Genomic DNA, 23,216 nt, shown 5'->3' with positions numbered 1-23,216 from the left:
TCATTTCTGAGTTATTTAGGGGCATATGAACATAAATCCTATTTGATTGTTACTGTACTTCCTACCTCCAATCATAGAATAATGTGAGTTTTACCATAGATGCAATTCTCCAGTGCCCTTAGAGAAAATTTGACCAGCCTCTTTCAAGCACTAGTGCCCTTGCTTTGAAGGGTAGTACTGATCTTTTTTTGTGTCTGTTAGTGTACCTGTGGTTGGTCTACCTGTCTGCAAATCGTGTTGTTTTTTTCAGTTCAGCAAGAGGAACAGTGGCTCTTTTTTTCCAGAAAAACTTCTCTAAGAAAGAGATCTTTAAAACGTTTAGTAGATGAAGCACATTGCCTTCGGTTGGATGCTATATACCATAATATTACAGGTCAGTATGATAAGGATGAATGATTCCTTAGTGTGAAAAAAAGATTCTAAAGGAAGTACTTTTAGAACAAAAGAAAATTTTTGAATCTTTCTAGAACATATTCTCTTAATATCCTAATATATTGGAATAATTTAGAAGAATATTTTCTTTTACGATAAAATACTTCTATTTTAATTTATTAAGCATTAAATAAATAAATTCTCATTAATACAAGTTTTTTGTCCTGGTTGTTATATAATAATGTATGTGCACTTGCATGACTCTTCTAGGAATATCTGTTGATGTCCACCAGCAAATTGTTTATTTCTCTGAAGGAACTCTCATATGGGCGAAGAAGGCTGCCAACATGTCTGATGTATCTGACCTGAGAATTTTTTACAGAGGTTCAGGATTAATTTCCTCTATCTCCATAGATTGGCTTTATCAAAGAATGTATTTCATCATGGATGAACTGGTTAGTCTGAGAAGTTAAAGAGGAATAATGATAGACAGTGATACTGATACGCATATCTCGGTATATTTAATACTAAACACAATTACCTTATTCAATAAATACTCAAGTATTTACTATGCCTTAGATACTAGGTTATCAATGAATCATAGATCTGGCCTATAGGAGGGTGTGGCCTTTACCTAGTGCTAGTCCTGACATAGCATTAAATCATCTTTATTTGTACTTTTTTAGAGTCATGAGTTTATACTAAAAATAATTCATCTTCTATAAGATAGTGGTGGTACCTGTGTTATTATTAGGTAAGACTGCCAGTCATGATCAAAGTTAGCTGCAAGCATTTAAAATTATATCATAACCAGAGGGAAATTTAGTAGTTCTCCAAAAACACAGTAGTACTGTACTTTTCGGAAGACCATTTTATTGTTGTTGTTGTTGTTGTTGTTGTTGCATAAGGATTATTCTGAGCTGATGAAGACACAGTCTTGACATGTTTCAAATTCTACTTCTTTGGAAGGTACAGGCTTATCACAATAAGCAACAGCCATTGCTGTGGTTGAAAGCCCATAAATTTAGATATCGCTTAAATGTTAAAAATAGTCGGATGCCTCTACAAGCCAGGAAAATAGGCACTTGTATTGCGTTGATGTCAATAATGTATAAGTTCATTAGGATATAGGATATAAAACTGCCGTTTAAGGGCTTTTTTTGCTCATTTGTCTTGGACAATGCTCAGTGCCTAGTACAATTCCAACAGAACAGATACTCAGGGATACTTGTTGGCTGAATTTAATGCTATATAGACAGATGCTAATCCTACCGGTATATTTTTTATTTTTTTAGGTATGTGTCTGTGATTTAGAGAACTGCTCAAACGTCGAGGAAATTAGTCCACCCTCTATTAGTGCACCTCAAAAAATTGTCGCTGATTCATACAATGGGTAAGTGTTAGCCTTGTAAAGATGAATTCTCTTCCATTGGCAATAAATAATCTTTGAGAAACTTGCTTGCTAATGAAGCATTACAGTACCAGATGAGCCTATCTATGCATCTTACTTTAGGTAAATTTAATTAAATTCAGGCAAAGTTTTCATTCTGTAGAGCCAGGAGGGAATTTTTTTTCAAACATAAATCAACTCTTCTAAAGTAGTTATTTCTCTCTCCTTCACAGCCAAATATGGGCATATGGGAAAGACCTCCTGTCTGGGAGTCAGGGGCCTGGGTTCTAGTCCTGGATTTGCCACTTCTTTATCATGGGATTCAGAGTCTCACTGCCCCCCTCAACACTACCTGTGATAAAGCCCCTGCATTCCACCTGTTCCTTTTGCTGAGCCATTCAACTGTAGTTCATTTCTCTGGTTTGGTTCTCACATCTATCAACAGGCTCTTTAGTAAGAAAGCTGCTAGCTTCCACCTTAGGAGACAGGAGCTAATTGATAACTCTGCCTCCTACCCCCAAATGAAATGGACACATTGTACCGCAGTCTTGCTGTTAAATTGGAGTAGTACCTCAAGCAAGTAATATCATGTCTATGACCATTGGTTTATCAATCCATATAGGGAAGGTAATAATACTTACCCAGTTGGGTTATTTTGAAGACAAAGTGAGGTATTTATTGTGCATGTATTTTGTGAGCTCCAGATATACATGAATACAAAGGATAAACACATAGAAAGTTATTTTGGAGTTATTATTTCTCAGATATGACCAGATAATAACATATTAGTAACCAGCAGGCAAAGCCAATGTTTGTAAGCTTAAACTTTTTTTCTTTCCTGTAGGAATAAAGTTGCTTTCATTTTGAATGAAAAAAAATACAGCTCATAACATGTTTTTCACAAAAAAACTTACTTTTAAAAAAATGTTCATTATTGATTTTAAAATCAAGCTTTCTATTCCTATTCATTCACAATTTACTAAAGATTTATTTTAACTTCTGGGTTTGAATGAATTACTGAATTATGGAATATTTAACGCTTTGTGATGTAGGACAAGGATTCTCTGAATCTTATTGTTTTCATGTGTAAAGGTCTATGGTCCTATGAAATGTAACTTTGCTGTTGACACTTACACAAAATGACTCATTCTGAGGATAATGAACTTTACCCACTAATCGATCATTCAAATGCGATCAGTGAGGCCTTCAGTGGCTCTTTTTTTCCATTAGGATAAAATAGATTTGTGCTTAGATTTTGCAATGTGACTAGAAATGATAATGATAATTAGTATTTATACTGAATGTGTTTCTAAGTGTATTATGTCCAATAATTCATTTAATTTGTATTCAACCCTATGAAATAAGTACTTTTATTATTCTAGTTTTATAGATAAGGAAAGGGAAACACGGGTTGATTCAGTAATTGTCCAAGATTATACAGCTGTTTTGCGATGGAACCACTGGAACCAGACAGGCCCTGGAACAAGAAGTCTTGCTCCAGGACTTCTAGCTCCAGGGCCTGTCTTCTGACCATCTCTCTATACCATGATAGGAGAGTTTCTATAAAAATCAGCATGTAACTTTCAGCAATAGTTTGTGTATAGTAGTCCTAAAGGACATCAGATGTGTGAAACAGTGTATTGTCCTGGTATTAGAAATATTTTCCTCTATGCTGTTCTTTTTGCACTGCGAATTGTCTCCTCATTGAGTTCAGACTTACTGTAAAACCTCTGCTTTTCTTCCTACCACCACTTCCCCATCTTCTTCCACCCAGCTTCTCCTCCTCACTCTGTCCTCCTCTTCCCACACACCAGATCTCTTCATCTTCTTTCTATTTTTCTTTCTCTTCCTCCCTGCTTCAATATAATAATTGTAATATTTACCACAGATAGTTTTCCTTTTATCTACTCTGAAATTCCTCCGAATTCCATTAACAGTTTTGAATTTGGGAAACAAAAGCAGAAAATTAAGAGCCAAGTTGTTTTTCCTTTTGGCCTGCTACAATCCGTCCTCAGGGAAAAGAACATAGCTACATATCTCAGAATGGAGCTTATATCTCAGGATATTATTCTAGCATAGGAGTTTTGAGAAAATTGATAAAGATTTGGAATAGTCATCAGGGGGAATTAGAGCAGAACTAAATAAGGACAAGGAAAATGATTTGACAGTTGTGATGAGAGGATGGAATGCTGCCAGTCCTTGGGGTTGGGATAAGAATTTATCAAAGTATACTTCTGTTAGCACCTTTCTCCATAATCACGAATTGTAAATTAGCTACATCCACATTAATGGTTTTATATTTTAGTTAAAAGTTTATTTACATATTTCATTGTCAATGAAATATTTTGGCAGTATGTTTTCTTTTTCATTATTAAAATAACCTGCCTCGTTACCGTGAGGTTTAACTTTAAATTAGATGTGCTTCTCTAATTCCTCCATTGGCTTCTTTCTGCTGATTGCTGGATTTTCCTGCTTCAGTCATGTGTGGGGTATTTCTTTGTGGTTTATAAAATGGTAGCTCTATTGCCTGAATCAATTGTAGATTAAAAAAAATTAGTCCACTGCAAATGCAAAGTCGCCATGCTAGATAGTTACAGCAAAATGATAACTGTACATTTAAAAATGGTTTAAATGTTTTACTTTCTTCCATTTATCACTCAGAATGCATGAGAAAATTTACTGATAACATTAGACTTAAGGATGTGTGTTTTTTAGAGGAAAACATTTGATAGTAAATACCATATTTAGCCATGTGATTTCTATATAGTATGTTTTCCTTTAAAATTTCGAAAGACCCTTCCTGGCCAGGCCTGGTGGCTAATGCCTGTAATCCCAGCACTTTGGGAAGCCAAGGTGTGCAGATCACTTGAGCCCAGGAGTTCAGGACTAGCTTGGGCAACATGGTGATACCCTGTCTCTGCAAAAAATACAAAAATTAGCTGAGCACGGTGGCAAGCCTGTGGTCCCAGCTACATGGGATACTGAGGTGTGGGAGGATCACCTGAACCCAGGAGGTTGAGGCTGCAGTGAGCTGTGATTGTGTCACTGAACTCCAGCCTGGGTGACAGAGTAAGACCTTTTCTCAAAAAAAAAAAAGACCCTTCCTGTTTTTGAATTTTTTGATTCCTTAAAAAGTCACTTATAATAATTAAGAGACTAAGCATTACAAGTGAGGCTGAAATTTTCTAATGTTCCAACTTGTAACTTAAACGAATAGAGTATATCTTAGGAAATTACCTTTTTGCACCTCGGAAAATCCTATACTTAGCAACATCAGAGATACATAGTTCTGATTGTGCAACAGAATAAAGCAATTGGCTGAGGAAGTTACTCATCAACCTTTGGACTGAATCTCATGAGGTTTCTTTTGTTCCTATGTCAGGTATGTCTTTTACCTCATGAGAGATGGCATTTATAGAGAAGACCTTCCTGTGCCATCTGGCCGGTGTGCAGAAGCTGTGCGTATTGTGGAGAGTTGCACATTAAAAGACTTTGCCATCAAGCCACAATCCAAGCGAATCATTTACTTCAATGACACTGCCCAAGTCTTCATGTCAACATTTCTGGATGGCTCTTCTTCCCATCTCGTTCTACCTCGCATCCCCTTTGCTGATGTGAAAAGTTTTGCTTGTGAAAACAATGACTTTCTTGTCACAGATGGCAAGGTCATTTTCCAACAGGATGCTTTGTCTTTTAATGAGTTCATCGTGGGATGTGACCTGAGTCACATAGAAGAATTTGGATTTGGTAACTTGGTCATCTTTGGCTCATCCTCCCAGCTGCACCCTCTTCCAGGCCGCCCGCAGGAGCTTTCGGTGCTGTTTGGCTCTCACCAGGCTCTTGTTCAATGGAAGCCTCCTGCCCTTGCCATAGGAGCCAGTGAGTGCTGTGTCTCCAGGGTGGTTACTGGCTTTGCTGGAATAAGAGGAAGGTTTGAACTGCTTGGCGTTGTGATTCAATTTTGAGAGCCCCATGTGGCCATTCAGTCATCAACCAGAAGCAGCTACTTAGCTAAAAAAAGTTTATACGTTTGTTCCACATTTATTAGTTTTACATTAAGAGAATCTCTATACTTCTCATGTATACCCCAATAGAATAATTTGAACATTTATTGAGTGTCTGCTAAGATCCAGGCATTGACATTCTAGTCAGAACAAATAGCCAGGGAGATAGAATACTTGGGTTGAGATTTTTTGTGCTGTTGAAAGCTTGCATGAATTTCAGCAATTCCCTAAAACTCTCTGAACTCGAATCTCCATCTCTGGAGAGAGGTAGTACGTGGGTGGGTAAGCAGGTGGGCTCTGGAGTCAGCCTGCACGGATTCAAGTACTTGTCTTGCCATTTGTTAACAGAATGACCCTGGGCAAGTTACTAAACCACTCTGTGCCTCAGTTTCCACACCTGGAAACGGGGAATATTTATTATAACTTTTAATGGAACTGTCGTACAGATAAAATTAAAATACATAAGTAGAGCACTTAAAACAGTATCTAGCACAGAGGTCAGCAAACCTTTTCTGTAAAGGAAAGACCAGATAGTAAATATTTTTATTTACTTTGTGGGTCAGATGGTCCCTGTCAGCTACTCAATTCTGCTGTTGTAGTGTGAAGACAGCCATAGATAATATGTAAATTAATAACTGTGGCTGTGTTCCATTACAACTTTATTTACAGAAACAGTGGGCCAGGTTTGGCCTGTGAGTGGAGTTTGCCAGCCCCTGATCCCCTAGACCAATAGTAAGTATTTAGAAAACATTGACTGTTTTTTGCTTTAGAACAAAGTTAATTATGTCTGTTTGCTGCATATCTCAAAGATGGCTGAAAATGAATAGGTAATTTTTTTTTATTGATTGGGCTTCTTGGAGGAAGGTACTATACAAACAGTGGTAATTACATTAAAGATTCATCATTAAGCATTTTTTATTAAGAGCCTGATTATATCTGTTAGTGTTGTAGAGAACCCCTCTGACAATTATATGCAGCAAGCGTGTAGCTTTGAAGGACAGTCCTATTTGTTGGGAATGCTGTCTCCTTCAATGCAGCCAAATGAGCGGCATGAGGAATGAACACTGTCCTGGCCTCATCAACAAATTATCCCTGGTGATTATCGGGGTAGTGGATATTACTGCCCAATTGCTCTCCCATTTGAGATGAGGATGTAGGTGAATTTATTGAGAATCCTTGATTTGCCCTTGCAGATGTCATCCTGACCAGTGATATTATTGAACTCTTTGAATTAGGCCCTTCTGCCTGGCAGAACTGGACCTATGAGGTGAAAGTATCCTCCCAAGACCCTCCTGAAGTCACTCATATTTTCTTGAACATAAGTGGAACCATGCTGAATGTACCTGAACTGCAGAGTGCTACGAAATACAAGGTTTCTGTGAGAGCAAGTTCTCCAAAGAGGCCAGGCCCCTGGTCAGAGCCCTCAGTGGGTACTACCCTGGTGCCAGGTAAGAAAATGTTCTGGATTTAGGGAGTGACTCTCACAGAAAGAGGACTAGCTGAGTGTCCTTTAAATTTCCTTGCCTTGGGTTTAAAGAAATGAGAATGAGGGTGTATTGACCTCTTGAGTATGTGTTTGAGTAAACACATATTGAGTACGTATTTATTTTCTGAGATTAGGAAAGCAAATAAAGCAGTGTGTGATATTTAATTAGTGTTTCTAACCTGCCATTTTAAACTTTCCAAGATATGTTTAAGGAAACACTATAATTGATTCTTTATGGGTTTCTTCTTTCTTATGGTATATTAAGCAGTGGCATTTCAGAACTCTGAAGGTCTTGCTGAGAGAAGTTGAGGGGCTGTGAATTATGCTGAATTCCGTCCTCTTGGCTGAAAAGAAATGGAAGGATGACTATACCATTCATATTACTATTGTTAACACAATCTCTTCTGGATGCTCTGAATGAGACCATGACAAACAGTAGTCAAAGCACCCTCAAAAAAAATTCTGCAATGATCAAGACACTGTTATAGAGGCAATCTCACCATGCGTTTTTCTTCACATTTCAAAAATTTATGTGAAAATCAGAAAGTATGTTTAATGGGATCATTCTTGTTACACAGATAACAGTTACTCATATCCTTTTATAGAACTTTTCAAAGTGTTGACATTCTTTTACTTTATAAAGAAAATCGTAAGATATAAGACATAGATATAAGTGTATAAGATACCTTTAAAGAGTTTGCTTTCACTGATGTTTCTTTTAATTTCTTTTTTACTAAACAGCTAGTGAACCACCATTTATCATGGCTGTGAAAGAAGATGGGCTTTGGAGTAAACCATTAAATAGCTTTGGCCCAGGAGAGCTCTTATCCTCTGATATAGGAAATGTGTCAGGTAAACACCAAGTCCTCTGTTCACTTGAATGACAGATTTCTACTCTTAAGACTTCCCACCTCATTCAATAAATCAAAAGAATAGGGTATTTTGGTATTAGGTCAATAGTGAAAGGAAAAAATATTGACTGAACTCTACTGCTAGTGATTCTGTTAAGAAAATGTCAGTTCTTAGATAGGAATGCTATTTATTAAGTCACAAAATGTGAGGTTGTTTCTAGTTGTATGCCCACCAGGAAGGCTTTGATATAATGCTCATGTATTAATCTACCAATGTCATCTCACATTAACAGCCTATCTTGTTCCACTAAGACAGTTATACTTAAATAATTTACTATGCGTTTGCTATAAGACAGGAGCAGAAACTGCTGCATAGAGTTCTAAATAAGGTGTAAGGAATAATTGGTTGACAAAGAGGATTATTAAGTAATGAATGGGTAATTTGCCTGGAAGGCATTAGAAGGAAGAAAAGTCTTCATTCTAGGGTGTTATAACAGTGATCTTGCCTGAAGATGACATCTTCCATAGTTATCTAATTGTTTATTGATTTATTTGGCCATTAAAAGTACAAGAGCATTTCTGGCCAACATAGGAATCGAATGTAGGTAATATAGCACCAATGGGGAGAATGCCACTTTGGCTTTGGCTGAGTCTGGGCTTTCTCTTGATGTATCTGTGAGCCCTCAGGCAGAACACTTGATCTCACCTTGTCTCAGGTTTGCCATCTTAAAAATGGGAATAATTCCTACTTCATAATTTTGTTTTAGGAACTAAATGAGATCTGTAAACTGCCTGGGACAATGTTTGGCAAAGAGGAGATGCTCGATGTGTATCCACTGTTCTCCCTGGTTTCAGGGGTTAAGAGTTTGGGAAACATTATTTAAATATTCTTGACAGATCAAGTTCTAGTGAATATGTGTCAGTGTGTTCTTTAAAATTATGTTGAAGTGCAGATGTGATTTGTTGACTCATTATGTTTTTGTTGGTATGTATGAAAAATAACTGCTAATCATTCACTTTATTTTGAGACATGGATTGGTATAACAACAGCCTCTACTACAGTGACATGAAAGGTGACGTTTTTGTGTGGCTCCTGAATGGGACGGATATCTCAGAGAATTATCACCTACCCAGCATTGCAGGAGCAGGGGCTTTAGCTTTTGAGTGGCTGGGTCACTTTCTCTACTGGGCTGGAAAGACATATGTGGTGAGTTAAAGCATGGCATTCTAGATAGTCTAGAACAATACTTATCCACTTCAGCGACTTGCACACCAATTTCTTTTTTTTTAAATACCTGTGCACCACTTATGCTATTATTTATTTAATGTTTGTCTTTAAACCAAGTCACTTAAAATTTTTTTTTTTCTTATTTTGAGACACAGTTTCACCCTGCTGCCCAGGCTGGAGTGCAGTGGCGCCATCTTGGCCTCCGCCTCCCAAGTAGCTGGAATTACAGGCGCACGCCACCATGCCTGGCTACTTCTTGCATTTTCAGTTGAGATGGGGTTTCACCATGTTGGCCAGGCTGGTCTCGAACTCCTGACCTCAAGAGATCTGCCTGCCTTGGCCTCCCAAAGTGCTGGGATTACAGGCATGAGCCACTGCTCCCAGCCTCATCTCACTTTTAGAATATGGTTTTTTGTAAATTAAATTTATCACTATTTGTTGAATTAGTTATTTTTTCCCCAATAATAGTTTAAATAAATACATGAAAATGCTCACCTGAGGGTTGGTGTCTTGGCAGGCACATGGCATGCTCCAAAGGCATGATTCAAGGCAACTAAGTGAAGAGACTATTTTCGAAGGTGTGCACAGGGCTAGGGAAAATGAACAAATGATGGTGAAGCATCCTCACGGTTTACAAGTGTGGGAAGACGTAAGTCTAGGTGTGAAGAGGCAAGGGGAAGAAGTGGAAGAACCTGGTGAGGGCTGTAGCTGTAGGAGAGTAGCTGATATGGACTGTGACTTGAGGCACAGAAGCTGGCCACTATCAAGATGTATGGTCTGGCAAGGAGCCAGCTAAAGGAATAAGAACCCCAACCTCTCCTTCCTCCTACCCTCTGATCTGCCAGTGCTTCCATTGGCTGAACCTCCCCAGAGGCCAGACAACAACCCTTCAGCCTAGCAGATAAAGTCCATAGATATTGGCCTATGGGGGCACAGAGTAAGGTGGAGAAGGGTGGAGATTAGACCTAGAGGCAAAATAAAGACATCCAGCACACCTGTGGAGTGATACATTTTGAAGAGAAAGATGATGGTTAATGACAAGAACATTGGCCTGACAGATCAAGAAATAAGGTATTGAAATCATTTTTAATCAGGAAAGTACTTGCCGTCCATTCATTTATTTGTCCAGGAATCATTTATCTACTACCAATGCGTTGAAATCCTTGAAAGAAGGCCAAGTGGGGAATATAAAACAAATAGCCGACATGTCCCTGCTATTTTAAAAACAACTTTGTTGTAATATAATTCACATAACACAAAATTCATTCTTTTATTGTGTAGAATTCAGAGATTTTTTAGTGTGTCCAGTGATGTGCAGCCATCATCAGTTGTCCCTGCTCTTCTGATGAGATAAAATACATATATGAAATAAAGAAGCATATGAAGCAATGTATTTAGAGAGAAAGCAATATGGTGCAATCTGAATTCATAAGTGCCAAAGATGTGCAAGCAGAATGAAATTGAGTGGGGTTAGTCAGAAAACACTCCCTCAAATGGGTTAGTTTAAAAATACTTTTGAAAAAGGAAATGGAAGAGTGGACATAAAAACCAGTGTTAAGTATTTTCTCTATCTCTTATAAAAGTGTTTAACTCCAGGACAAATCGTTTAACTTTAACCCACTTTACCTGTGAAAAAATAGGGAATAGAAATCCTTCATAAGCTTAATGTGAGGATTACAGGAGTTTATATTTTAAAGATAAAAAAGTACAGTGCCTGGCACATTATTGATAATCATGAAATATTAGGGAACTACACTGGTAGAGAGGAGCGAGGAGAGATGTCATCATTTATGAAGACCATATACATCTTTTTTCAGGAGTCTAATCAAATATATTCCTATCCAGCAGTGTTCACATTGTCTGGATGTATAATTAGGAAAAGCAGTTATTTTTATGCAAAGTAAATTTATTGCCCTTCTCTTTGGAGGCATGAAAACAGATAGCCCCGTGAGGGCAGGTGCCATGCCTGTTTGCTTGTTGCTGTGTTTCCAAGGCTTATCACACTACCCAGCACATAGTGCCAATCACTATTTGTGGTTGAGTGAATGAATGGATTAATGAAGCAATTTATTAATGATTGCAATAAACTATTCAGAAATAATAATGTCACTTGAAAGACATTAACTGGCCATACAATTATGTTTTTTAGATACAAAGGCAGTCTGTGTTGACGGGACACACAGACATGGTTACCCACGTGAAGCTATTGGTGAATGACATGGTGGTGGATTCAGTTGGTGGATATCTCTACTGGACTACACTCTATTCAGTGGAAAGCACCAGACTAAATGGGGAAAGTTCCCTTATATTACAGGCACAGCCTTGGTTTTCTGGGAAAAAGGTGACAAATTAAAAGATCTGATCATTTAGTAATACTAAATAGCTCTATATTTATGATATAAATATAGACTCCTAAAGGAAATACTGTTTTGGTAAGATCTTGGTTTAACCAAGATTTCTGTTATTTGAAAAAAAAAAGCCTTATTTGGTGGTCATAATTGAAAGCCTTATTTGATGGTGATAAATGATTATGTAAGTTCAAATGCACTATGGAGATTTTTTTGTTTGCTTTATGTTGAGTGAACCCAACTTAAAAGTGTTTTAATTTATAACTGTTTTTATAGTCTTAAGGACTTCTGTTGAATATTTTAGAAGCTTCGAATCAGGTGGTGACTAGGCATTTTACTATTTTCAATCAGTTTTGGGCACTGACTGTTCTAAAAACTGTTTCTAAAATGGCAAATTATTTCACTTCTGCTTGTTTCTTTCCTTATCTGAAAAATGGGACTGTTAACTATTATTCTACCTCCTAGGTTTTTTTTTATAAAGATTATATGAGATTATTCATGAGAAGGAGTGGGAATAGTTCCAGGTACAAAGTAAATGCTCAGTAGTTAAGCTCTTATTACTCAACCTGCAAAATATGCCTGATACAGGAATGTTTCTAAAGCAAATGTTACTTTTACTTCCTCACCTTCTACAAGCAATACCTATTTTTGTTGAATCTGTTTAGGTACCCACTAGGTATCCATCTAAGTTTCTAAATTTTATTTTTTTCTGATCATAATAGTGACATATTTCAACTGTGAAGAACTTGAAAATTGCAGAAATGCATTAAGAATAAATATATTATTCACACCATTTCTACCTAATATATCCCTGAAGATTTTCTTATTTTAAGTCATTTTTTCTGCAGAGATAAAATATACATAATACAGAATACCAGATAATTTAAAAAATATATGTATATATATGAACTAATAGTTGAGTCACTTGATCTCCAATTCCAATAACGTATATGGGCCATAATTCCTAGGATATTTAAAGAGACCTGATTTGCATTACATGGATTATAACACAGACATTTAAAGGAGATGGAAATTTATGTCCATATCCAAAGATTAATCATTCTTGTCAAATAATAAAAAGGTCTCTTAATTCTATTTTGGAGTCACTTCAGTCTGAATACGAAGAAAGCATTTTTTTTGTTTTTCAAAAAATATAATTGTTAGGGAAAATCATTTTCATTTTTGTAAAAACATATTGATAATATTATCTCAAGAATAACTTCTCCACCTCAGGGACTTTGTCAGTAACCTTCCCAGTGTTCTGATATGGTTGTTTGAGTACTCTCACCAGCCAGGATAAAGCTCTGATGTGACCTTGGGGACTTTCCCATAAATGAGTGAGTCATCTCAGCATGTTTGGGGGAAATTAATCCTTCTTACCCCTCTTTAAATCCCCCCTACAAACGCTTATACACTGCAGATGGGGATGTAGTACAACCTCTATGGAAAACAGTGCAGAGATTTCCTAAAGAACTAATAGTACTTCTATCATTCGATCCAGCAATCCCACTATTGGGTATCTCCCCAAAGGGAAAGAAGTTATTATATCAAAAAGACATCTGCACACATATGTTTATGGCAGCACAATTTGCAATTGCAAAGATAGGGAACCAACCTAAGTGCCCATCAACTGATTAGTGGATAAAGAAAATGTGGTATAAATACACCATGGAATACCACTCAGCCATAAAAAAGAAGGAAATAATGTCTTTTGCAGCAATTTGGGTGGAGCTGGAGGCCATTATTCTAAGTAAAGTAACTCAGGAATGGCAAACCAAATACTATATGTTCTCACTTATAAGTGGAAGCTAAGCCATGGGTATGCAAAAGCATACAGAGTAATATAATAGACTTTGGAGACTCAGAAGGAGGAAGGGTGGAAGTTGAGTGGGGGATAAAAAAACCCTACATATTGGGTACATTTTAAAACTACTGAGGTGACTGGTGCACTGAAATCTCAGCCTTTACAGCTGTACAATTCATCCATGTGACCAAAAACTACCTGTACCCCAAAAAGCTATTGAAGTTAAAAATATATATATAATAAAAGCAAAAGAATGGAAATTAACAACAACAACAAAAAAAACACTCCTCTCCAAATCCTCTCCCAGGTTGTCAAGTGCAGTTGTTGCTTTTGCAAATCTGTGTTCTGGTTCCATGGTTTGATGTCTAATCTATATGACTCCCTTAGTGACTGGATGTTTTGAAGGCAATGCATTCTGCATCCAGCAAAGCTCTTCATCTCTCTCTTGTTCATTGATGTCTTGTACAGATTTATTATGCAGTAATAATATATTTTGCAATCAGCTGATATAATGAAATACAGTCAGGCAATTATTTATAGAAAGGCCCAATTACTTGTGTGATAAAAAAGAATGAACAAAGTAAGAGATTCTTCTAAGGTAAAAAGATACCTTTTGCCACATCTGATGAGCTCAACTCACAGCATATGGTACATTTTACCATAGAATTAAAATTTAACATAAGGGTTTTAGTTTAGATCAAAGAGGTTTATATAAAAGGTATGGAGTACCCTCTGACTGTTTAAATATGAAGCTGCTGACTGCTGTGGAGGAATGGGATGATGACCCAACACCTGAATTTTACTTAGAGTTTGAATAGTTTGTTGTATTCCAGCAAAAAATTGTAGAATCTCCTTTTTAAAATAGATAAAATAGACTTGATTTGTAATGTAGAAACTCTAGTGCATCTCATTGTAAATAACCAAACAAGGTTAACCTGATTTCTCTTTAACTGAAAAAAAAAATCAATAAATCTCTCTCACCATGGAGCAAGGACATGATTCAACTCCTAAAAGGCTGAGAATTGCCAGAATACATTTTTACCTTCTGGAGAATAAGTTGGTTGAATTTTCCTGAAGATAGAAGGCTGTGATTTGTATGACAACCAAAGGGGTTTTGCCGTCATGTACCTTATAACTGTTTCTTTGTAGCAGGGTAACTTTTCAGGAAGAATTTTTAGCTCTTGGATACCTTAATGTATCTTCATCACATCACATCTTTCACTGGCTCATCATATTTGTTTAAATGCTGCTGTATCTTGCTAAAGATGTAGTCATCAACTTTAATTCTATTGGGTATACCTCACAGCCTCTAGGTATGTTACAGGGAGATTGCACCGCTCTGAGATCAGGCTACTGGCAATCTTAGCTTATTTGAAAAATATTTGTAAAGCCAAAAAAAGCAAAAATAGGATCTTTGGATAGTAACTTCTATCTATCTCATGGATTCTATGCCATATCTCATGGATTCTATGCCATCAGGCCTCATCTAGATGACTGGATGTAAACTTAAGATATACATTGCAACAAGAAAGCAAAGAGTAGGAAGAAGTGGTTCTCATATGTCATCTGGAAATAGGGCTTTATATACACATTACTATTCAATTTTAACACATAAACATCCTTTGTGTATGATCTTTTTAAAGTATATGAGAATGTTTTGCATTGCAATTAATAGAAAATACAATTCAAAATGGTTTAAACCATTGGTGGCACGTTGGAATCACCTGAGAAGTTTTAAAGCATACTGGAGCCTACGTTCCATCCCCAGAGATCATAATTAATAGAGTGCAGCCTGGGAATTGAGATTTTTAAAAAACTCCACAGATCATACTAATATGCAGCTATGTTTGATAACAACAGGTTTAAACAACAACAAAATTCACTGGCTCATGTTGCTAAAGAGGCCAGAGTTATCACTACCTTTAGGCAAGCTTTACACAGGCTCAACATTTCAGATTCAGTAACTCTGGAGTGTGATTGGTAATTTATATTTGTTCCAAGTTTCCAGGTGATGCTGTTGCTGCAGGTCTGAGAGTCATACTTTGATAATTACTGGAGCTAAGTATATAAAAGTGAATAATATACTCCTTGCCTTTTTGTAAAATTTTAGGACACCAGTGTTTATATCCAAATAACATAGTAATAAGCATAATCATATAAATTTTATAGTCAGAAAACAGTAAAAGTTACCTAATTTATTATTCCAAAGAGGATGTTAAAGAGAAATCTATAGCTTAAGTGTGAACTGTTCACAAAGTTATGCTTCAGACATGTATTTGGTTTATTTTCTGACCTTACTTTCTATTTAGGTAATTGCTCTAACTTTAGACCTCAGTGATGGGCTCCTGTATTGGTTGGTTCAAGACAGTCAATGTATTCACCTGTACACAGCTGTTCTTCGGGGACAGAGGTAAGTAGAGTCCCTCAAAAGCAATTGATTGAGAAGAAAGCTTGTCAGTCATAAATGATAATGCATGAAAATTCATTTATTCCTTCAATAAACATTTTCTGGTTATCCACTGTGTTGCAGGCATTGGGCTTGTAGGGTAAAGAGGATTGTAAATAACTAGTTACAGTAGAATATGGTAAGTGCTGTGATGGGGTATGAAGAGAGTACAGTATAGACACTCAGGAGAATGCTGCTTAAGAGTCCAGGAAGTGTATGGATAAGCTTTTCCGCTTCTTCACAAAATAGAGTATACATTATGGAATGAAGGCAGAACTCTTCCTGTGATGTCTTAAATGAAAACTGGAGAGTGAAAGGGACCACATGAATTATCTCCTTGATTTGTATCCTCAAACTTATCCCCCTGTCCTGATCTTGTCGGTATCTCTACATCTTCCACGTTAGCATTGTCAGATATTTTAAAAATAAATTTTACACTTTTATTTTAAAAAATTAGTTAAAATATACATAACATGAAATATTCAGATCTTAAGTGTTCCATTACATCAGTTTAGACAAAGGCATTTTGAGACACAGAACATATTCATCATTACAGAAAATTCCTGTGCCCCTTCCCAATCAATCTGCACCCCTCCAGAAATACGTACTTTTTGTATCTGGCTTCTTTTACTTGGCATACAATCTTTTGCGATATATTCACGTTGTTATGTGTATTAGTTTTTCCTTTTTATTACTGAGTAGTATTCCATTGTGTGAAGATACCACTGTCTGTGTATCCATTCTATGCATGTCTCGATGGACATTTTAATTGCTTCGTAATTTTGGTTATTATGCATAAAACTGAATATTTGTATACAAGGCTTTCTGTGGATGTATACTTGGATAAATACCTAGGAGCAGAATTGCTGGGTGATAGGGTAGATAGATGTTTATATTCTTAAGTAATTGCCAAACAGTTTTTCAAAATGTTTATGCCATTTTACATTCCCAGAAAAAATGTATGAAAATCGTGGTTCTTCCGTATCCTCTCAACAGTTGGCTTTGACAATCTTTTTTATATTCACCATTCTTTGGTGTGGGGAGCAGTAAATATTGTGATTTTAACCAGCACTTCCCTGATGACTATCAATTTTGATCACTTTTTCATTTGTTATCAGCCATTTATATATCTTCTTTTATGATATGCCTGTTCAGGTATTTTTCTCATTTTTAAATGAGTTGTCTTTTCATTATTGTGTTGTTTTGTATATAAGCACTTTGTCAAAATATGTGTTGTGAATATTTTGTCTCAGTGTTTAGTTTGTTTAGTTTATCTGCTTATTTTCTTGGTGGTCTGCTTTGATGAGAAGAATTTCATTTTGATTAAGTCCAATTTATGCATTTTCTATATTCTGTGCTTTCTGTGTTTTCTACAAGAAATCTTAGCCTACCCAAAGTTGCGAAGATTTTATACTGTATTTTTTCTAGAAGCTTTATCGTTTTAGCTTTCATGATTAGATCTATAATGCATCTTAAATTTATTTTGGGGTATGGTGTGAGATACGAGTTAAAGTTTTCTTTTTTTCCTTTCTATAGGGATATCTAGTTGTTCTCGTGCCATTTGCTGAAGAGATTTTCTCTTTCTTTATTTAGTTGCTTTGGGACCTTTATTGAAAATAATTTGGCCCGGGCATGGTGGCTCACGCCTGTAATCCCAGCACTTTGGGCGGCCAACATGGGTGGATAGCCTAAGGTCAGGAGTTCGAGACCAGCCTGACCAACATGGTGAAACCCCGTCTCTACTAAAAATACAAAAACTAGCCGAGCACGGTGATGGGCGCCTGTAATCCCAGCTACTCAGAAGGCTGAGGCATGAGAATCAATTGAACATGGGAGGCAGAGGTTATAGTGCACTGAGATCACGCCATTGCACTCCAGCCTGGGCAACAAGAGTGAAACTCTGTCAAAATAATAATAATAATAATTTGACTGTGTATGTGTAGGTCTATTTCTGGACTCTCTATTCTGTTCCTTTGATATATTTTTCTACTCTTTTTGCCAGTACTATATTGTCTTGGTTACTGTAAATTCAGAGAAAAACTTGAAGACAGGCAAATTCAGTCGTCCTACTTTGCTTTGCTTTTCCAATATTTTTATTTTGGCTATACTTGATCTTTTGCCTTTCCAAATAGATTTTAAAATCATCTCACTAATTTCTAGAATAAATCCTGCTGGAATTTTGAATCTCTTTTCAGTTTAGGGAGAATGAATATCTTAAAATTTTTAATCTTCCAATCAATGAAAATGGTGTATCTCTCCATTTATTTAGGTTTTCTTTAATTTCTCTCAGCAGTGTTTTATAGTTTTTAGAGTAGATGTCTAACATATCTTTTATTAGGTTAATGCCTAGGTATCTAATTTTTTTGATGCTTTATGTATGTTATTTTTTAAAATTCCATTTTCTAAATGTTCATTACTAGTGTGGGAAAATACAATTGCTTTTTGTATATGACTTTGTATCTTATACATTTTTAAGTTAATTTACATGTCCTAGTAGATTTCTTCTAGAATACTTTAGTAAGAGTTAGAGTAGTCTCAAAAATGACTTAGGAAGCATTCTCTCCTCAATTTTCTGAAAGCATTTGTATAGAATTGCTGTTAATTCTTCTTTAGTTTTGATAAAGTCCACAAGGTAATTCATCTGGACCTGGAGTTTTCTTTGTGGAAAATCGTTTGATTACAAATTCAGTATCTTTTAAGGATATAAGGCTATTTATTTTTATTTCTTCTTGAGCCAGTTTTGATAATTCATGCTTTCAAGAATTTGTCATTTTGCATGAGTTTTCAAATTTTATAATATCCTCTTAATATCATTTTAATGTCTATAGGGTCTGTAGTGATATCCTTTTATACTTCTGCTATTGGTACATTTTTTTTCTTGATCGCTCCTGCTAAAAGTTTATCAGATTTGTTTATCTTTTCATATAATCTGTTTCTGGCATTATTGATTTTTTTCTGATTGTCAATTTTTTATTTCATTAACTTCTAATCTTATTTTTATTATTTTCCCTTTTCTATTTATTTTAGGCATAATTTTCTGTTCTTTTTCTAGCTTTTTAGATTGAAAAGAAAGGTTATTGTTTTTGTATCATTCCACTCACTGGCATTTAAAACTATGAGTTTCTTTCAAGGTCTATATTAGTTGTATTCAACAAATTTTGGTATTTTCCAACTATGATCGTAGATTTGCCTATAGTTCTTTTTGGTTAATGTATTTGGGTGCTTTATATTTAGTATATTGATTATATACTTAATTATATTGCCTTTTTATCATTATAAAATACTCCTATTCATCTATGCTAATATTCTTCATCTTAAAGATTCCTTTGTCTGGTATTACTATGGCCACATCAGCTTTCTTTTGCTTAGTGTTTGCATAGTACAGCTATTTCCATTTATTTAGTTTTTAACTGCATTGAGTATTTACATTTATTGTATTGTTTTATTGTTGGTTTTAAATTTTTTATTTTAGTTTAAGGGGTACATGTGCAGGTAGGTTCTATAGATAGTGTGTCCTGGGGGTTTGGGGTACAGATTGTTACCCAGGTAACAAGCATATTACCCAATAGGTAGCTTTTCTTTTTAAAAACATTTTATTTTTTAATTCAATAGGTTTTTGGGGAACAGGTGGTGTTTGGTTACATGGATAAGTTCTTTAGTGGTGAATTCTGAAATTTTGGTAAACCCATCACCTGAGTGGTGTACACTGTACCCAGTGTGTAGTCTTTTATCCCTCACCCTCCTCCCACCCTTTACTCCAAATCCCCAAAGTCCACTGTATCATTCTTATGCCTTTGCATCCTCATAGCTTAGCTTCCACTTATGAGTGAGAATGTACTTTTTGGTTTTCCATTCCTGGTTACTTCACTTAGAATAATGGTCTCCAATTCCATCCAGGTTGCTATGAATGCCATTATTTTGTTCCTTTTTATGGCTGAGTAGTATTCCATTATATATACACCACATTTTCTTTATTCACTAATTCATGGGCATTTGGACTGTTTCCATATTTTTGCAATCATGAATTGTGCTGCTATAAACATGCATGTGCATGTATCTTTTTCGTATAATGACTTCTTTTCCTTGGGTGGATACCCAATAGTGGGACTGCTGGATCAAATGGTAAATCTACTTTTAGTTCTTGAAGGAATTTTCACACTGTTTTCCATAGTGGCTGTACTAGTTTACATTCCCATCAGCAATGTAAGAGTGTTCCCTTTTCACTACATCCATGCCAACATCTATTATTTGAGATGGTTTGTTTTTTTCTTGTTGATTTGTGTGAGTTCCTTGTAGATTCTGGATATTAGTCCTTTGTCAGATACATAGTTTGCGAATATTTTCTCCCACTCTGTGGGTTGTCTGTTTACTTTGCTGATTATTTTGCTGTGCAGAAGCTTTTTAGTTTAATTAAGTTCCATCTATTTATCTTTGTTTTTGTTGCATTTGATTTTGTGTTCTTTGTCATGAAGTCTTTGCCTAAGCCAATGTCTAGAAGGGTTTCTTCGATGTTATCTTCTAGAATTGTTAAGGTTTCAGGTCTTAGATTTAAGTCTTTGATCCATCTTGAGTTGATTTTTGTATAAGGCAAGAGATGGAGGATCCAGTTTCATTCTTCTACATGTGGCTTTCCCATTATCCCAGCACCATTTGTTGAATAAGGTATCCTTTCACTACTTTAGTTTTTGTTTGCTTTGTCAAAGATCAGTTGGCTTTATTTCCGGGTTCTCTATTTTGTTACTTTGATATGTGTGTCTATTTTTATACAAGTACCATACTGTTTTGGTGACTATAGCCTTATAGTACAGCTTGAAGTCAGGTAATGTGATGCCTCCAGATTTGTTCTTTTTGCTTAGCCTTGCTTTGGGTATGTGGGCTCTTTTTTGGTTCCACATGCATTTTAGGATTGTTCTCTCTTGTTCTGTGAAGAATGATGCTGGTATTTCAGTGGGAATTACATTGAATTTGTAGATTGCTTTTGGCAGTATGGTCATTTTCACAATATTGATTCCACCCATCCATGAGCATGGGATGTGTTTCCATTTGTTTGTGTCATCTATGATTTCTTTCAGCAGTATTGTGTAGTTTTGTAGAAGTCTTTTATCTTCTTAGGTACATTTGTGAGTATATTTTTGCAGCTATCGTAAAAGGGGTTGAATTATTGATTTGATTCTCAGCTTGGTCGCTGTTGGTGTATAGCAGTGCTGAGAGGTGACAACGTGCTAGCAGCCCTTGCTCGCTCTCAGCACCTCTTTGGCCTCGACGTCCACTCTGGCCATGCTTGAGGAGCCCTTCAGCCCGCCGCTGCACTGTGGGAGCCCCTCTCTGGGCTGGCCGAGGCTGGAGCCAGCTCCCTCTGCTTGTGGGGAGGTGTGGAGGGAGAGGCACAGGTGGGAACCAGGGCTGCATGTGGTGCTCGCCGGCCAGTGTGAGTTCTGGGTCGGTGTGGGCTCGGTGGGCCCCACACTCAGAGCAGCCAGCCGGCGCTGCCGGCCCCAGGCAGTGAGGGGCTTAGCACCCAGGCCAGCAGCTGTGGAGGGGGCACCAGGTCCCCCTGCACTGCCGGCCTGCCCACGCCACACTCAAATTCTCGCCGGGCCTCAGTGCCTCCCTGCAGGGCAGGGTGGGACCTGCATCCTGCCATGCCCGAGTCCCCCCGCAGTGGGCTTCCATGCAGCCCAAGCCTCCCTGATAGGCGCCGCCCCCTGCTCCATGGCGCCCGTTCCCATTGACCGCCCAAGGGCTGAGGAGTGCAGGTGCGTGGTGCAGGATGGGCAGGCAGCTCCACCCACGGCCCTGGCACAGGATCCACTAGGCGAAGCCAGCTGGGCTCCTGAGTTGGGTAGGGACTTGGAGAACTTTTATGTCTAGCTGGAGGATTGTATATGCACCAATCAGCACTCTGTGTCTAGCTCAGGGTTCATGGATGCACCAATCAGCACTCTGTATCTAGCTAATCTGGTGGGGACTTGGAGAAGTTTTATGTCTAGCTAAAGGATTGCAAATACATCAATCAGCACTCTGTGTCTAGCTCAGGGATTGTAAACACACCAATCAGCACCCTATCAAAACGGACCAATCAGCTCTCTATAAAATGGACCAATCAGCTCTCTGTAAAATGGGCCAATCAGCAGGATATGGGTGGGGCCAGATAAAGGAATAAAAGCAGGCTGGCCAAGCCAGTGGTGGCAACCCACATGGGTCCCTTTCCACACTTTGGAGGCTTTGTTCTTTTGCTCTTTGCAATAAGTCTCGCTGCTGCTTACTCTTTGGGTCCACACTGCCTTTATGAGCTGTAACACTCACCCTGAAGGTCTACAGCTTCACTCCTGAGGCCAGCGAGACCACGAACCTACTGGGAGGAATGAACAACTCCGGATGTGCCGCATTAAGAGCTGTAACACTCACCATGAAGGTCTGCAGCTTCACTCCTGAAGCCAGCGAGACCACGAACCCACCAGAAGGAAGAAACTCCAAACACGTCCGAACATCAGAAGGAACAAACTCTGGACACACCACCTTTAAGAACTGTAACACTCACCGCGAGGGTCTGTGGTTTCATTCTTGAAGTCAGTGAGACCAAGAACCCACCAGTTCCGGACACAGTGTTACTGATTTGTGTACATGAATTTTGTATTTTGAAACTTTACTGAATTCATTTGTCAGTATTAGGAGCTTTATGGAGAAGTATTTAGGGTTTTCTAGATATATGATTATGTCATCAGCAAACAGTGATAGTTTGACTTCCTCATTACTGATTTGGATGCCCTTTATTTCTTTTTGTTGTCTGATTGCTCTGTCTAGGACTTCCAGTACTACGTTGAACAGGATTGGTGAGACTGGGCATCCTTGTCTTGTTCCAGTTCTCAGAGGGAATGCTTTCAGCTTTTCCCTATTGAGTGTAATGTTGGCCATGAGTTTGTCTTAGATGGCTTTTATTACATTAAGATATGCCCCTTCTGTGCCAGTGTTGCTGAGGTTTTAATCATAAAGGGATGCTGAAGTTTGGGGGCTATAGAGCCCCCAAGAGAGTATGTCCTTTGTCTTCAGCTACCAGGATGGGTAGAGAAAGACCCTCAGTTGGGGCAGGGTTAGGCATGTCTGAGCTCAGACTCTCCTTGGGCAGAGCTTGCTGTGGCTGCTGTAGGAGATGGGGGGGTAGTTCTCAGGCTGATGGAGTTATGTTCCCAGGGGTATTATGGCTGCCTTTACTGCGTTATACAGGCCACCAGGAAAGTGGGGAAAAGTCAGCAGTGACCGGCCTCACCCAACTCCCACACAGCCTGA

General features: G+C 37.5%; 1 protein-coding gene across 3 annotated transcripts in view; it reads left to right on the top strand.

The window, feature by feature from the left end:
- The window catches only part of ROS1 (ROS proto-oncogene 1, receptor tyrosine kinase), a 145,824-nt gene that overhangs the window by 32,324 nt on the left and 90,284 nt on the right, over positions 1-23,216 (top strand). For 2 of the 3 annotated variants that reach the window (XM_055262401.2, XM_055262395.2), the window contains exons 10-18: positions 251-373; positions 643-827; positions 1,668-1,765; positions 5,145-5,641; positions 7,002-7,214; positions 7,994-8,104; positions 9,132-9,310; positions 11,481-11,672; positions 15,793-15,893. In XM_055262401.2, coding sequence (XP_055118376.2) covers positions 251-373; positions 643-827; positions 1,668-1,765; positions 5,145-5,641; positions 7,002-7,214; positions 7,994-8,104; positions 9,132-9,310; positions 11,481-11,672; positions 15,793-15,893 — 1,699 coding nt within the window. Of the gene's footprint in view, positions 1-250; positions 374-642; positions 828-1,667; positions 1,766-5,144; positions 5,642-6,959; positions 7,215-7,993; positions 8,105-9,131; positions 9,311-11,480; positions 11,673-15,792; positions 15,894-23,216 lie in introns of all 3 variants that reach the window. The other variant, XM_055262388.2, reaches the window with a different exon arrangement.

This window comes from Symphalangus syndactylus, chromosome 2 (assembly GCF_028878055.3).
Source record: "Symphalangus syndactylus isolate Jambi chromosome 2, NHGRI_mSymSyn1-v2.1_pri, whole genome shotgun sequence".
NCBI lineage: Eukaryota > Metazoa > Chordata > Mammalia > Primates > Hylobatidae > Symphalangus > Symphalangus syndactylus.
This window is presented reverse-complemented; position numbering and strand designations above follow the sequence as displayed.